At 44.8% G+C, this 17,246-nt stretch overlaps 1 protein-coding gene across 1 annotated transcript in view; it reads right to left on the bottom strand.

Annotated features, from left to right (window-relative positions):
- CD96 (CD96 molecule) overlaps nucleotides 1-16,873 on the bottom strand; it is a 29,649-nt gene extending 12,776 nt beyond the window's left edge. The window contains exons 1-7 of the mRNA XM_087757558.1: nucleotides 16,738-16,873; nucleotides 13,386-13,811; nucleotides 9,581-9,690; nucleotides 7,871-8,093; nucleotides 3,801-3,856; nucleotides 1,418-1,508; nucleotides 880-1,056 (exon numbers count right to left, since the gene is read on the bottom strand). Of these exons, the coding sequence (XP_087613684.1) occupies nucleotides 880-1,056; nucleotides 1,418-1,508; nucleotides 3,801-3,856; nucleotides 7,871-8,093; nucleotides 9,581-9,690; nucleotides 13,386-13,811; nucleotides 16,738-16,795 (1,141 nt within the window). The 5' untranslated portion in view covers nucleotides 16,796-16,873. The remainder of the gene's footprint in view (nucleotides 1-879; nucleotides 1,057-1,417; nucleotides 1,509-3,800; nucleotides 3,857-7,870; nucleotides 8,094-9,580; nucleotides 9,691-13,385; nucleotides 13,812-16,737) is intronic.
- Between the last annotated feature and the right edge of the window lie 373 nt (nucleotides 16,874-17,246).

Raw genomic sequence — 17,246 nt, 5'->3', positions numbered from 1 at the left:
TTCCAGGGGAGTAAGCTCTAGCTTTTGATGTAGTCTTTCTTTGTGGAAAAACATAGCAACAAGCATATCCACAGCCACAAGTGAACACAGTTGAGCTGCAAGTAGTTACCACAGTACGTGACGTGTCCGTGGAGGTTGCCAAGGGGCAGCAGTTCAGTTGTACTATCTGTGCAGCAAGGAGTAGAAAAACCAGGTGTAACTGTGCATTTGCACCTGGAGACGAGGCATGCACAAGAGAGTGCTAAAGGGAATCAGTCTGCCCTTCTCGCCAGCCACCCTGCATCCTCAGAAATGCCATAAACCTCTGGACTGCCACATCTCCTGCTTTCATCAACTGCTGAGATGATAGTATTTCCCCACGCTTCCCTAGTCATGTAGCTAATTCTTACAGTACGGGTTATAGGGGAGGTTCTCCGTTGCCCAAAACGATGCAACTGTTTTAAGGGCCTTTTGCAGGTTTCACTGAAGATGTACAATGTATCCCTAACTCTGCGGGTTTGATTTTCCACAGAGCTTTGTTGCACACATGCAGACTTTCTGCCAGAAGTGTTCAGTGAGAAACACATGATTATAATAGCTCACTGGTGCCATGTGGCTAAGCTAGTGTATTTTTGGGTATGGGAATTGCAGCAAGATACTGCCTAAACAAACAGCAAGCATCTTATGTTTGTGCAGAAGTTTCTTAGCTCATTTAGACTCTTGAGCAAAGACTTGAGCTAAAAAACCTGCCAGAAAGTTCACGCTGTGTGATGAACTTGTATAAAAAAACCCCTTCCATACACTTGGCATTTCTTCACTATTTTAAATAACAGAGAATACACGTGTTCAATGTTCTTAACATTGTATGTTTCAGATGCATCTTATCTATGAAAAACCTACCGAGGGAAACAAATATTTCTTCTGATGAAATATTCCGCGTTTCACTCCCAAAAGAGGAAAACAGACATGCACATGAGAACGTCTTATGTGTCTGGTGGGTCCCTTGCAACATTAGCGTTGATCTCAGATGATAGAAGCCTTCGCTGTCTCGTGAGTCTTCTTGTTCAACAGACATTTCTTGGGGAAAGAAAAAAAAAGAAAAACTGCAAGACCCTCTCATTACACTCCAAATTATAAATCAGAGCTGTGCAAAATATTGCTACTGAAAAGCAAGCTCATATGGCTGCAGGTTTCTTTGCTGAGCCACTATCAAAGAATTGGCAAGAACAGCGCAGTTATGCCAAGCCATTGTTCCCATCACTGGCAATTGCAGGGGGCGGTGGTCACAGCTGTTCGCCAGCTGTTCCCTTTGAGGAGCTCTGATCCTCCCCTTCACCCCCATGGACACCTAGAGGCTCCCCACAGTAGGAGGAGATGAGCAACCATCGCTTTTCTTGGGAAACACTTCTGGAGCTGCACCACTGTCTGGTTGCATTACCTCCAGGCTGCTCCGTCAGGCTCGTTCTGTCCACATACCACAGCAGGCTCGGCTTGGGAAATGCTTTCCTCACGACGCAGCTCACGTTGGGCTATGGGGCAGTAAAAAACAGTCGTTAGCCTCTGGCATTTCTCACCTGGCTGCAGGCTTCCAACATCCCTTACAGACAGAGCTTATTTACTCACCATCCTGCTTGGGAAGGAAGCGCTCGCTTCCTCTTTATCGCATTTCTTTGCCCCCAGTTTTTCTGGGTAGAGACGCTATTGACTGAGAGCCCAGGGACACTCCCATTGCCCTGGGCCAGGTGTGGGGTGATGGGGCTCCAACACCCTCCAGTCCTGTGCCATGGCCGGAGAGATGTAAGGTCTCCACACACTCCCGCCCCCAAACCAGTGCCTTGGGGGCAAACACCCACATGGAGAAACGTGTGTGGGGAGAATGAGACATCTCCTGATTGCTATATAAATCCTTCCTTCGTTAGGCAGATAAGGAGGAAAATCCCATGAAAAAGACAGCCTAGCACAATGATATCTTGAATATAAAAAATCAGCTACCTTTGTAGAGGGCCTGATATGTAAGACGTTCCCAGAAGTCACAAGAAATTCCATGCTTTAGATGCAGTAGTCCTGGCTGTATGCCAGTTGCTCCAAAAGTCTGTATTTGTTTATTTATATTATTTATTATTATTATATTTATTTATTTATATTTAATTACTCATCAAGCAATAGATAGGAAGGACTGGAAGGATCTCAAAATCAAGGCTGGATGAAGGGTTGGGCACTAGCAGGGTGGGAAGATCTCATCCTCATGCTGCCTGGATGTTCCCAATTACATTTACTTAGCAGCTTATGGCATTAAGAGAAATTGGCTTGACTGTTTAAAAAAAGAAAAAAGGAAAAAAAAGCACGTGCTACTCATGCAGCACAAAGCTCTCTTTCTCCCACTTTTGAGGAAAGTGGTTCACACGTTTAGTTGAAAGCAAGCTTGATGCATTGCAGCCAGCAGAAGTCAATCATTCAGTATGAAGACTGAAGATACCCAGCTGAAACTCTTTCCTTGCCATGGTAAATAACCTCTGAACTCGCAGTGTAATTGCTTTCCCCTTTTTTCTCTTCATTATTCCCTTATTTTTCAGCCACTTTTAGTTCATAATATTTTTTATAAATGCTTCTTATGAAGAAATAAAAATCTCACATCCAAAGTAGATTTAAGCCCTGCAAGAAAGGGTGGAAAAGAGAAGGAAAGACATTGGTGTTTGCTTAGAGGTGAAGAACAGACAGAGGCTCTTGGAAGAGTTTTCGTTGCCCAGTCCCATGATAGCAGCACCCCTTGCTCTGCTCAGCAGGACAGCGCAGGCAAAAGCCTGCGATGTCCAACACCACACCTGGAAATAGGCCACCAGGAAAATTATACTGGTTTTGCAGAACCAACTGACTCATGGCTTGTCTGACAAGAGGTGGATACAGTTAATACAAGGTTCTGCCTGCCCACAAGTGCTGTTTCCAAGGAAAACTTTCTTAATTTGGGATGTTCACAGATCAAAAGCTTCAACCTGGATGGATGCAACAGGAAGAAAAGTGTCATAGCTAGTAGCCAGAGTGGCTTGCTAGGCAGACATATGGGCCACAAATATGTTTTATGCCAAGTATGGCCAGTGCAGTACAGCAGACTTTCCCTTTAGGTTTTGCCACCGCCAAGCAGGTGGTAAAACAACGGCCCCACAACACATGTTTAAGTGCTCAGCAATAAACAGGCACCCTCAGACTTAGATCCAGTCCCTCCATCAGCATCTGATTGCTCCAGCTGAGTTCTTCTTGGAGCATGACACATTACACCTGACAAGATCATCACCTTTCCATCGACACACCAGACCACGTCGGTGCCCCACGCAGCGCTCCCACAGCACCTGCTCCTCCCTGTCCCCTGGGGCGTTGTGTGGCAGGCAGGGGCTGCTGCTGCCTACCCCCTCACAGCAGCGTCCCGGTAGCGGGTGGCCTTCTTCAGAGAGGGATTTTATGCAGTGTGGAGAGGGCAACTCAATGCTGCTGGGGGGTAGCCAGCAGATGGGGAAGCAAAGGGAGCATCGCAGTCCCCTGCAACACCACTGAGAGCTAATGCAAAATCAGATTTTGCCCAAACCACGGAGAAGCCCTTAGCTAGCTCTCGTTTGTGCTCACTGAAGCAGCTCACTGCTGCGGGGATGGAAATCGCTCAGAAGAAAGGGTACGAACGGCTGACATTAACTCATTGGCTTGCTTGTCGCCCTGTGAGGTCGGTCAGATTGGAGGTCCCGCCTGTGTCTGATTCAGCTTAGCCTGCCTGGCCCTGCTGGGGTGGCACGGTGATGGTCATGGGCATTACTCGTTGCTCCAAAATTGCTCACCTTCTGCAAGGTGCCAGCTGAGCCCTCTTGCAGGCTAATGGAGATCTCAGGGTAGGCTGGAAAGCAAACAGAAATGTGTTAGTCAAATGGATACTGAAGGTCACAGTAACAGTTTCTAATGAGACTTAACAGCCTTGTTTCATAAAAAGAGAGAAAATGAAATCCTACATCCACCCACACACCTAGCAAGATAAAAGCTTGCACAGCTCCGATTTAAGGTCAAGGAAGTGGTTTACAAGCATCTGTCAGCAGCTACTACCACAAGATCTGTGATGTGTTTCACTGCCTATCTAAACTACTCTTGGGTGGCTTTGCTGGAGAAGCGAGCTCAAACCATCCTGCAGCCATGGCTCCAACAGCAAAGCCACCCTTCCCTGGCCTGCTGAAATAAAACTCCCCAGTTGTTGGTTCCTCCAGGTGTTTGCCAAAATCATCTGCAAAGGCTTTAGCCATTGCCAAAAACATTGATTGATTTTGGGTACCAACTCTCCACACACCGTCGCCCGGGCAGACGTGTGACGGTGTCACACCACAGACGCTTCCTGCCTTGCCAGGAAGCCCAAAGCTCATCTTCACATCAGAGCAGTGGGTCTCTGATGACCACATCCATAAGAAATGGAAAAAGTGTTTTCCGCAGCATTTTGGTTCTAGGCGCAGCTGACTGTATAGATAAGAGCTATCAGGTACCGTAAGGCTCTTTAAGTTGGCATTTCTAAATTAGCCATTGGGATTACTGGTTTGCAGTAATATTAACTGACTTGTTAAGTAAGGACTGTTGAAACTGTGCTAATATATAGCAAATCCCAAAAGCCTGGGATAAATTGTGCTTCTGGCCCTTTCTGAGCCTTAAAACTGGACTGGAAACAAGTGCAGCCCCTGGATTGCTTAGGAGATCTGTAGTTCTTTCTCTTTCCCACCTAAACCTCACTCCAATCTCTACCATTAAGATAATTTTCTTTATTTTTTTTTTTTCCCCCCTAACCCTGTTAACAGATATAGAGTCACCTCAGTTCACTGCATTCCCCTCTGAGGTGAACTGATCAAGTTTCCCTGTTGTTTTATACAGCAAATCCATCAAGGACTCTCCTGCCTTTTTTTTTCTTTTTAATTTCCATTTTTCTGCCTAGCGTTACTGATGGATTATGCCTGGGAGTGATCTATATTTAATTATCATGGCCTTATAGTTTTCTGGACTTGGGGTACTTTTTGGGTGGAATTTCCTTTTTTTTTTTTGTGAATCCTTCCTATCAGAAAAAGAATGTCTCAAGATTTCACCCTTGTTTCTGCCTTGCCAAAACTGTACAGATTGTAGTGGGGCTGGCAGAAGACAACCATACTTACATACTTACTGGATCTTCTAATCACAGCTAAAAGTTGGCTGGGAGACTACATAACATCTAGTCTAGTGCCTGCTCTTCCTTTTGTTTTTTGATGAGAATGGGTATGCTTTTCCACATCTGTATTGGATGTTGTCCTCTGCTTTCTCAGAAGACATGTTTGCTGGGTAACTATTCTGGCAGGCAGCTTTCAAGCACAGCTCTGACTGACCTAATAGATCTTTTCCATTTAACATCTCAGCCCCTGTTAACACGTTGACATTCATTTGTCTTGCTAGAATATTTACCAATGTTTTGGGTCTAGCAGAAATTCAATATTTAGTGTAGCAGTTTCTGCTGCTGAGCTTTTACTCTTACAAAAAGGAGAAATCAATATTTGGCAAAGTTAGACGTGAAAAGGCCATACATTTTCTCAGAAACTTGTATCTAAAAGAACTCTGTTCTAGAAAAGAAATATTTTAAAGCATTTCAGTCCAAAAGTACCCTCTTAAAAAAACCTCTCTCGATTGAATGTCTGCTTTTATTCAACCTATCAAGACTCTCAACTTCATTGAGAGACTTGTTCATGCCTTCCCCATCCTCTCCTGCCCAGCTCTCAGTCACACTCAGGCCACCTAAAGCATCTCCCCAGGTTTCAGTTGGCCTTGGTTCTCTAGCTACATCCTTTCTAATGGCCAGGACAACAGACATAACAAATATAATGTGCTGTTGACATTGCATATACTTACTATCATGCTTTAGATCCTGCCCTGGCCATTTGAAGCTGGGTCTACCTGCTAGGACATAAGTGTTCGTTTCTTCATTCCCTGGTCAGCTTTGGCACAAGGAACAACAGAGTTGCTGTCACCGGAAGCGGCTGTTTGTCTGTCCCCAAATGGCAACTGGAGATTGCTGGATTATTCTGGCCATTGTCCCTGCCTGTTCTCTGCCAGCTCCTGCTCTGCCAGTTCATGGGCATGTGGGCTGGCACAGGGGCAGCTCTGGACCATCTACTCTCAGTCTCCCAACCCGCTGCAGCACAAGAGAGGTAAATGGAGAAAAGCTGGTAGGATGCAATCGTAAGCAGTGTGACTTCAATGAATGGTAACAGAAAAGAGTGAGACAGCATGCAGAATAGTTATTTTACCTGCAAAACATCAGACGTGAAAGGGCTAAGAGCACAAAAATGCAGTTCCTCCAAGATCTGGACTCTATTGGCCTGAGGTCTGAGCGACCTTCCTCAGCACCCACCACAAACCAGCTCTCAAGGAGCCCCTCCACCTAACGCTGCCCTCAGGACACCTGCAAGAGAGGCTGATGGCACAGCACCCCAGTTCAGGGCCAGCCGGCCCTTGCTGGGAGCATCACAGGCTGTTCATCACCAAGGGCCACAGTTGCTTTCACTTGTTTGCCTTTCTCCCCTGTTGTACTAATATGTTGATGTGGGTGCACGCACAGACAACTACACATGACACAGTAATTCACATAATAAGCCAAATAAAGCAACCTCTTAGGCTAACATACACAAACCAAGGTGAGAGCATCAGCAGGGACAGAGGGGAGGGAGAGTTCAAGTATGTTAGTATACTTGAATGATTACCCAGGTAACACTGTAGCTATTTGACAAATGTTTTTTAAAAGTAAGAAAGACCCATGTCTGAATCATGCAAACGCAAGAGGAAATTTCAGATCATTAACTTCTATTTTTATTTCTCTTGCGTCAGTGACCAACAGCCCCAAATGCAGGGTTTGCTTTATTTTTTTTTCTTTTTTCTGCTCCCTATTGAATCTTTCTTTGCATTCAGAGCATCATCCTCACATGGCCGTGCCATCCCTGAGCTGTAGGCTTCCTCAGGCAAGCAGCTACTGTCAAGGGACTGTATACAGACCCACGGTTTAACTCATTCATTTTAGGAGCATTGGAAATATGTTTTCCAGACCCACTGCTCTATAAGCAGAAAATACAGCCTGGTTTTCAGTGGGCAGTATCACTCTGATTTGGTTGTACCTCAGCGATTGTAGGGTAGTTCCTAAGCCACTAGAAAGGGAACAGAGCAAGTAACTAAAGATGAGGAGGGCTTCCAGCATGAAATGCTAGCCCACACGTTTGTGGTACATGGGCCCTGCCACTCCTGACCAGTTTGAGACCCCTAGGCAGGACCTCCTTTTCAGAAACAGAGCCTTTGACAGCAGTTGAACATGCCTTCAAGGATGTGACTTTATGACGGTAGTTTCAAACCTCTTTAGCTGCTTCCTGAATTTTGGCCATGATTGCCTAACCACAGGCAGCATGGTCATTTTGTAACCAGGTCACAAAGATCTTGATGACTAAAGTGCTTACCTGTAACCCACAAAGTGCCAACAATAACCTTACACATCAGGGTGAGAGAGTGGCAACGTGCATGCCAGTCGTGTTGATATATGCACAATGGATCTACTGTTTTTGATGCCAGAAATTGAAGCAATGGCCTCAAATTCTTCCTCAGAACTATGGGATTATTTACTAACATTTAAACTCATTGCAGCTGAAAAAAAAATACAATGTAAAGTATTATATACACAAAGTATTATATACTTTGTGTGTGTGTGTGTATATATATACTTTGTATATATAATACTTTATATTATATATATATATACACAAAGTTTATATAAAAAACCCCAGTGTATTTCAAAAGATATTGCCTTCGGAACCAGACAGGAGTGTTACCTTTCCAAATGCAAGTAAGTGAGCAGTCGGCATAAGCCCCTTACCAAATACTCTCACGGTGGTGCTGCTCTTCTGGACTCTCTCCGGGTGGTACAGCACGTGGCAGGAAAACACCCTGCCATCATCCCTGATTTTGGTGGGGAAAATCTTTAGAGCATTATTCAAACCCAGGCGGACTCTGTGCCCGTACAGGGTGCTGCCATTCCTGTACACTGCAGGACGGAAGGGCTCCTTGGTCACAAGTTCCTCTTTCCTGCCATTTTTCCCCTGTGAAAAGAGCAACCCACACAACGTGTGAAGACCAGACACCTCCTCAAATATTTTTGTAGACCAGCTCTATTGCCACTATGAAAATCTTCCCTCTCACCCCTAGCATTGTGTAGTAGTAAGTGGATATTTGCAACATCTATTTTTTTGAAAATGCATTCTCTCCCAGAACTTCAAAACCAACAGCAGTCATCATCTTACCAATAAACTATGGAGTAAATAGCTGTGTCTTGTGAGTCCTGATCTCTATAGCCTGCAGAGAGGGCAACAGAGCTGCTTTCTCACTGCAGCAATCTTTAAGTTATGCGGAACATCCCATGCATATTAAATACGACTGACATTCCAAGAAAATCCTTGCTCTTTTAGATTTTAAATAGCGAGAACCTGATAATAATCACTAAAAGTCATCTCCTCTTAATGCCCATGTGCCAGCCACCCTCAGATACAGGTGCAGCCGGCACTTCCTGGACATCTGTGCCTCCGTACATATTTGCGAGCTACACTCCGAATGACGCGTGGCGACCCACATATGTCATCGTGCTGACCTTTGGGGTTTTTTCTTCCCCTTCCTCTGCTACTTTTTAGAGTGAACTAGCAACACTAAAAAGTAGTAAGGAGAAGGATGTTCCCCACAAAAATTTTAAGATTTTTAATATTAAGAATGCACTGCGAAGAGGGGATCTAAATAGATAATGAGCTGGGACAAAAGACTAAAAAACCTAAAGTATTTGAAAATCACCTTTAAGAAAACCCTCAACAGTTACAGCTTCTCAGTGACAATAGATAGAAATTAACAGGCAAATCTCAAGGATGCTGCTGGCTGATACCTTTCTCTACATACTGAAATTAATGCTAAAATGTTACATTAAAACATGCATAAAATATTTATCCAGAAAGTGAGAGGCAGTACAAAAATCTAACAAGCTTTATATCTCGCAGCAAATTGCTTAAAAATAGTTTTTATGTGGTTAGCTAGATAACTGGGTTTGCCTGTCTTCGACGTGCATCTTTGACACAGAGGTTAACAAAACCAGAAACATTACAGTCAGCCCCCTTTTTTTTTTCCTGTTTCAAAGCAACCTGATATCTCACTACCCTACACAGTAACCGTGTATTTTTCAGAGATATTGAAGCTTCACTACAGCAAAAATCCCTGAGAAATCCAATGCAAGGAATATTTTAGCTCTGTTACATTTGCTAAGTTCTTTGCTGCTTTCCACAGACCTGCTCTACATGTAGTCCTGAAAAATTAAAAGCAATTAAGATGGAATTTTCCCTCTCTGTTTCGTTAACAGCTATAGTTTGTGGTGTCTATGTTGCACAACCATGTTTGCACTTTTTCCCTTTATTATCACAGTCCAACACAACCGATACCTTTTTTTTAGCAGATTTTGCAGGACACAGTAAAGTCTAATATTTTTATTTCAATCTGCAAAAATACCCTGTAGTTCCTTCTGAAATGTATACCTGAGATGAAAAATACTTACCACTAGCCATTTCAAAGGATAATTGGACAAATTTTCTGAGGTCGTGTCCTCAAGGCATGGAATTTCTAAAGTCTCGTTTAACCGTGCTTCCTTCACGTGGTGCTGCTCCTCTTTTGTCATTGCAACAACAACAACAACAACCACAACAACAGAAAGCCCAGAAAGGAAAATCAGAAACATCATGTTCATTGTGCCTTAATAACCAATGCTGACTAGTCTTCTGTTCAAGGAACAGGCACTTTTTTGATTAGAAGGGAACTGTAATTTTCAACCATTACCCTTAGACCCATTTGTTAAGTGAAAGCCCTGCATCTGATTCTAGGTGCAGTTTCCTGACTCTAATTCATGGCTTTACCTGAGTTTTTGGGCAATTCATAAAAACCTTTGCTTAACTGCAGGATCAAGATGTCTCCGTTTGGAGATGAGAATAATTTGAAGATTCAGTTTTTCTCTTACATTTTTTTTTGTGCAGCAATAAACCTTCACATCAATTTTGTGCACCTGTATTTCCTTTCCTCTGAAGATATCTGCAGACCGTTTTTCACTAAGCAAGGTGTTCAGCATGTCAGACAGGTTAAGATTAACCCCACTTTTCATTGTAAGTGCTCCTTTTATTATTCTCCAGCCTTCCCGCTACCAGAAGCGGAGGACTTGTCATTCTTTCCTTTGTCATCTATTTAAAAAAGCATTTCAGCATGTCCTGCCCTACCCATTCCCAGTCCAGGGCACCAGCCCATCTGTGGAAGGGCAGAGCAATGCACAGAACAGAATACAGCTGTGGTCGAAGCATGGGTTCTGCATGCATGTGTGCATTTAAACAGGAGGAGCAGCAGTGATGGCCAGGAGATGCTACGAGTGCCTTGATGAGCGCTGGTCTCCAACCCTCAGCCCGGTGGTGTGTGGTAGCGCCGTGCAGCCTGCCGTGCTAGCCAGCCTCCCTGCTGCAGCCTGCCTGCCACCGCTGTGCTGCACAGACCTGCCTTCCCTCTTCCCTGTGAGCAGGCACACGGGGAAACTCTTGAACTTTGCTCCCCTGGTAGCTCTGGCTGCGTGCTGAGGTAGAATAGATACATATTTTATTTATTTTTTATCTTGAGGGGAGGGAGAATATCTAGCAGTCCCAGACTGTTAGGTTATTTGTCAGTGGGGACTTTCTGGTGACTGTAACTTCCTTTATATCTGTCACCCAAGCACGGAGTGACAGTGCTAGCACACAGCCTGGGCCACAGGGCCGCGAAGAAAAGCAGCGCCCAGAGTGGTGCCCAGGAGACCCAGCAGCAGAAGCAGCTCATTTTCCCTCTGTACCAGAGCGAAGCAGCTGAGGAGTCAGCTATCACAGCGGGACACAGAGTGTGCAAGCCCTAAAGGGGCTGGATAGTGCAGAAGGGATAAAAAAAGGGCAAAGGAGGCAAATCTATAGCTTCTCCAGGTAGAAAGCTGCACAGGAGACTTTGCTGGGACAAGCTACCATGCAAAAGTGCCATGCAGCATACAAGAAGTATGATGATGAGTGGTCTCCCCAGGAGCTCAGCCTTCAAACAGCCACTGCCTGTTCTCACAGTCACAATGTCCCGGCTGCTTATTTTCCCCCCCATCTTTGATTCCCATCTCCATTAACAGCTTGTTGGCTAAGGTCCTCCGTGTTTGTCAGTCCTATGCAGGCCTGCTGCTCTGTGGGCTTTTTGCAGTATCTACAAGTTGAATCCGTCTGGATTCACTTCACTTTGATGTAGTTGGGAGCTGTACATCATTAATGACTAGCACCCTTCTCCATCCCACTTGCAGACTGGATTAAGGTCTTTTGCCTTCTTTGAAGTGGAAGTGGTTCATTGCAAAAGATCTGGTTACTTTAAAATACAAATCTGAAAGAGGTATGTTGCAAACTGAATCTTTTACTTCTCTCTAGCAAGCAGTTATCAGTAGTACAGCTTGCTACATCATGCAGTTGCTGAAAAGAGCCACAATGATGCTGATATGAACAAGATCTGCCCACGTTTAACATATAGACAGCAATAACAGCATTAAACATGCTAGTATCAACCAATGGCACCAGCAAGAGAAAAGGAGCAATGCCTGATTAGCACTATTAAGGAAGAGACGGAGAAAAATCATGTGAAGAACAGAAGCATGGGAGGGTTTCATGCAGTTACCAGCACTGTTTGTACCTCACTGCTCTCCACTTGATCCAGCCCCTCTGTCCTGTGAAGTGCAGGAAAATTCCCAAAGGGGAGACTACCACAGCACACCCCTGTACAGCAGGTAAAGCAGCAGCTTCATCCTTGACACAATTACCCAGAATGTACTTTTTAAACACACCCATCCTCTATGGGGCAAGCAGAGATGCTGGCTCTAATTTTGCCTTTACAAGTTCATCAGGGCAGGAAGGTACCGCTGGGTCGCCCCCAAGATATGACTCTGGGATAACAGCACTGAAATGCTTGGAGCCACTGCCATGCAGGGGCCATCAGGGAAGGAGGTGGCAGCTTGGGTTAAATGTCCCTGCGTATGAGGCTTGCATAGGATCCGGAATTTGTTTGTCCAGAGTTGCCAGCTTGCCTCAGAGGGAAGCCACTGCTGCGGCTGCTGAGGAGCTGTGCCCTGACCCCATGGAGTCAAGGCTCCTTCTGCTGTGGGACCACTGTGATCCAGCATGAGGACCAAAGTCCCTTCTGCCACTGGTCTGGCCTCACAAAGCAGGCCAAAGAGGCAGTGGGAGCACTGTGCCCATGGATGCTGCTGCCCCAGTGCTCTGCTGCCCTTAAGTCACCTGCACCCACCCTGCTCCTAACCCTTGAACACGTGCTGCATCTACAGCCCTAGGCACAAGCAGGGTGAGACACTGGCCTTGCAGCTCTGAACTGAAATCGTGCCAGGTTTGTTGCATTTACTTTAATCCTTCTTGGCTTGTTAACAGAAACCTGGGTCAGCAAGAGGTTTCTGGGTCAATCAAATCCAGTCCCCCACGCACACAACAACAAGCTTGCCCAACATCCCTGCCCAGCTCCATCTTCATGGCAGTCTGGACTTTTGCCCTCACTGCTGACATTAAACAGGTGTTCCCAAAGTTGCTGCACTAATGGTTGCCACCGATGTTTAATTTGTAGTCAAATCCATTCACATCCTATTTAAACTCATTTGTTCCTTTGCCAGGATAATTTAAATATCCTCCCTGGAGTTCACACTCTCCCCTGAGGTTTACTTACCAAGAGCAGTCATGCTGCTTTCCACCTTCCTTTTGGCTGACAGAAGCAGCCAAGTCTCCATTCCATTCCATCATTCTAAGCAATCCCCGACTTTGCTCCAGTTCATTTTTGACCGTGGGGACACACATCCCTCCATCGAGCTAACACCCAGCACGCCCTGCAGATGCCCGCCCTCAGCCTCAACCAGCCAAGAGTGTTTTCTCTTTCATGTGCCCAGTGCTGCATGCCCATAGCAACAGCACAGTGTGGTCTGGAGATCCAGCGTCCTTGGTCTCACCATATCCTGAGCTGCTCGCCCAGTCTTCTCTGCATCATGTTTCTCCAAAACAAAAAATGTGGAAACTGCCCATCTCACCACCTTTTTTCCTTGGTATCTAACTTCATGTTCCTCCAGACAAATAAGGTTTCCTAATCAGGAGCTGGATAACAACAGCTAAAGAGTGCCTGGTAAATAGGAAACTGTAGACAGCAGCATTCAGTGGCACCATTGCAAACTCCAAACAAGTCACCATCACCGGACAAGAAATGGTCATCTATTCTGATATTCCACCACCCCCCTCACCCCGTTACAAAAAAGCAATATCTCATTTGCAATCACTTACCGTCTGCCTTGACAATAAGTTGAATTTTTGCAGCCTTTGTCCCATATGGGTAAGTAGCAAAACTGCACTCGTACTGCCCGCTAAGGGAGATGGTAATGTTTTTCAGATGCAGAGCCCACTGATTGCACTCAGATATGACGTTTTGATCAGGGGAACACAAAGCCTCTGTAACATCCCAGTTGCAGCACTTCTTCTTGCTGAAGGACACCGAAAAGTTGTAAGAAGCCTCAGGAAATGTGAAGTAATGGGTGCCAAAAACGGGATGATAAACAGCTATTCTGGTAAGCTGGGTGTCATCAGTCTTGGACCACTGTGTCTGTATTATGAAGGTGGTGTGTGGTTTTGGAAAGCTGCACGCCAGGGTCACGTCAGTACCTGGCAAAGCGTGGACCACCTCTGTTTCTGTAATGATGTCTTCAGGCTTTCCTTAAAAACAAACGGGATCGTTTTCAGTGCAAGTAATGTTTAAACAAAGCTTTCTCCTAAGCCGTCTTTGACATGCTTTGGTGCCTTAGCCACAAACTGTGGAGAGAGAACCAGGAGAGCAAACGCACACTCATCTGGAGGAGGGTGGGGAGCTCCCATTGTGCTCGTGGGAGAGAAATGGGAACTCTGAGGGCCCATGTGAAGATGGAAATCTTTCAAGTGATATAAATAAAGCAGAAGCTGGGCCCACTTATTCCCCAGCTCTTTTTGCAAGAACGAATGAGTTATCCCTGCTGGCTAATTCTGCCCTGCTCTGTTCCCCCGGCCCACTGCCATGGCCTTTGCTGCTTCAACAGAGAAAGCTATTCTTTTACCTCCACATTATTAAACAGCTCCTGCATGGCCTAAACGAGCATCCATTTCAGTCAGAGAGCGCTGCCCTGGTAGGTACGGTTTCTTCCTCAATTAATTTCATAAAGCATGTTGGCGGTCCTTAGTGTGCCATATAAAGGAGTAATGGATCGGTGAAATGAAGGGGCTTTCAACGGGAGCCTGTATACTTGGTTTTGCTGCTGCTGTAGTAAAATTGATTTCTCTCCCTTTCTCCCTCCTATAAACAAGTGGCTCACAGTCCCCAAGCCCCTGTATGCAGGGCACTGACAAACTCAAGGAGATGAAAAATTTATGGACGGGGGAGTCATAGTGAGACAAGTAATCAATCACACTCACAGAGCCATACACAAAAAAGCACTTTTTCAAAAGGACATGGAGGTCCCCAGAAAAAATGAGTTTGTGCAGGTGTTCTTAGGTATGGACTTGTCACCCCCCTATCTCCATTGGATTTTATCCTCCCTGTATATCAAAACATCACTGTAAATTTGCTTTGGTAACTTGCCCCCCAGTCCCACCAGCCGTACCGCTGACTCCCCATGGCAGCAAGTGCACACTGCTCACCTTCTTTACTTGAAAAAAGAGGGTACCAATTTCTTTGCTTTGACATCTAGTCTGCCGTGTGGTACAGGGGTCCAGGGCGCCTGAGCCAGGGGATGCCCTGCCAGGGGCCAGGCAGCCTCGACGGTGCCCGCAGAGGGGATAACATGCCCCACGTTCTGCCAGCTCAGCTGGGAGCAAGACAGGGTCCTGGCACACCCGCAGCTCTGGTTTGACAAGGAAGAACAAAAAGCAGAGTCCCACATCCCCGCAGACTGGCTGAGGTTTGGTACCTAACCACTGAAGTGTGACATGAACACATAGAGACTAGGTGCATGGAGAACAAAGCTACTGAATGGCCATGGCCAACATTAATCTCTGGTTTTTATTGCTGTGCATGCTCTGTTCATATTTTAATTGACTTCCAAGTGATGGGATGATGTAAGAGGGTAAATAAAAATAAGCCTGAGTGACAAGTGCTGTGAGAAAAATTACTGAAAACTATTTTTGTCAGTCCAAGGAGCTTATTATAGCAAATGATCACTGATTTCACTGCAAGTTTTGCATCAGTAAAAGTTAAGTAAAAAGGGATGAGCAATCTTGTGATCAGACTAGCAGGCAAGGCACACCTAGCAGGTTCTCTCTCATATTCATACTGATGCTGTATTAGGTCAAAGGACCATGTAAAGAATGTCTACCAAGAATTACCTGAATATTTTAGATTAAGATGAAAAAGTTACATACGTAGGAACAACATTTTGTGTTGTTTGTTAGTAGCCTAGCACTTTAGGTTATTTTACCTGAAACCCTTTAATGCAAAAGTGTTCTTAACTTTTTGTTAGCATCTCAATACAATTAGTCTCATTTTATGTCGACTTTATTTTTCCAAATCAAATGCTGTCCATTAGCCCGTATTGTGCTCCATTTGAAATTTAATGGAGTAACTCCCAGGCATGTAGATGTCTGATCTCCACAAAGAGCCTAGTGGTGTCCACTTTCACCTTTGAGTGACTTCAGCGAGGATTTTATCCTCGGGGGAAAAAAACCAACAGTCCTATTTTTCCCTAAATAGTACTGCTTTCCTGCATGTGCATGTCTTGAGGGTTCTAGTTCTTCCTTTGCATTTGAGAAATTTTATTTTCTATGAACACACATATGAAATATTTTCCTTTCTTTTAAAATCCAGTTTGCTTCAGTGATGTAGAAAAGAGGAACAGTCTATGCCAGATTTCGAGATGCATCTTACCATGCCAGTAAAATACATGAACCTTTTGCTTTCTTAACTGGAAAAAGGTGTATCTTACAAAATTCTTCCTAGGTGGTAATAAGTACTCCTGCATTTAGCATGGTCAGTCTGTTGGGGGGGGGGAGGGGGTTTTGAGCATCAGGCTTTTCCTTGGTTTTCCTCAGATCATTTTTGTTTTAAACTCCCTCTGATGGGGATGCAGTTCTCCTTACTCAGCTTTTCTGAAAGTTTTACTCCCAATTGCAAACTTATTTCTCAAGCCTTTAATGCAGCACATAAGGCTGGGTGGGGAAGAAAAAAGGAAGAATCTATTTAAGGGGTTGCAGCTGCACAATTTATCCTTGCCTTTAAATGTTTCAACCCTTCCTCTCTCTGCAAACACAGGTATGTGTGTGTGTGAGAGAGAGAGAGAGATATTTTTTATTTGCTCTTTGAAAGCAGTTTTCCTTTTTGCCCATTGGAGACAAGCACATGTTGCCCTAAATACAAGTGAGCTCATCTCAGTGATTATTCTGGTGAAAACAGGTTAGGCATTTTGAATAAACTAATCTGCTAGTCAGCACAAGCCATTTACTCCTGACTAGCTGCACATTATATAGGTTATTAAAAAGTTGTCAGGAAAGAGAAAATTGTTACCAGTAGCTACAGCTTGCCCTAGTGAGACACACCAACCTCCATCTGCACATGCCACCCTGCCCCTCACCACCCTCCGGCGTAAGCTGAGTCAAGGCATCCTGCTGACACTCTTACCTGCAACGCTGGGCAGCGAGAGCAAACAAAAGAGGGAGAAGAGCCACCTTTTTTCCATCTTTGCTTGATGAAGTTTTGGTAAATACGTTAGCGCTCTTGGCCTGCTCCCGGCAGTGTCTCAGAAAAGGAAGTCGAAATGGTCTGCTCTGTGCAGAAAGGAGATGTGCAACACAGTCACGCTCTTCATTTTAGCGTGACTTCAAAGAAATGCTTCATTAAATGCAAAAGCCTCAGTTTCCTGCTGGAGCGATAAAATTAGTACTTCTTGTGAAATCTTTATGTTGAAAACACTACCTATGCTGCAAGCCGATGTTCAAGACTATTTTTGTCTTCCTTTGTCTTTTCAGATAAGCTCAAAGTAAGCAGTTTATTGGGTTAAACTCTCTTGAAAACTTGTCAGGTGTCTAAAGTTGAATATCTGGTACATAGTGTACAAAAAAAGCTGACTTTTTTTTTTTACCCTGCTTCATTTCCTTCACATGCTATTCCAAAATAGCTCAAATACACTA

The sequence above is a fragment of the Nipponia nippon genome, unplaced genomic scaffold, assembly GCF_047370975.1.
Source record: "Nipponia nippon isolate SJK-2023a ecotype South Korea unplaced genomic scaffold, ASM4737097v1 scaffold_2, whole genome shotgun sequence".
In the NCBI taxonomy this organism is placed as follows: Eukaryota; Metazoa; Chordata; class Aves; order Pelecaniformes; family Threskiornithidae; genus Nipponia; species Nipponia nippon.
Note: the sequence above shows the minus strand (reverse complement) of the source record. Positions and strands in the feature narration are given on the sequence as shown.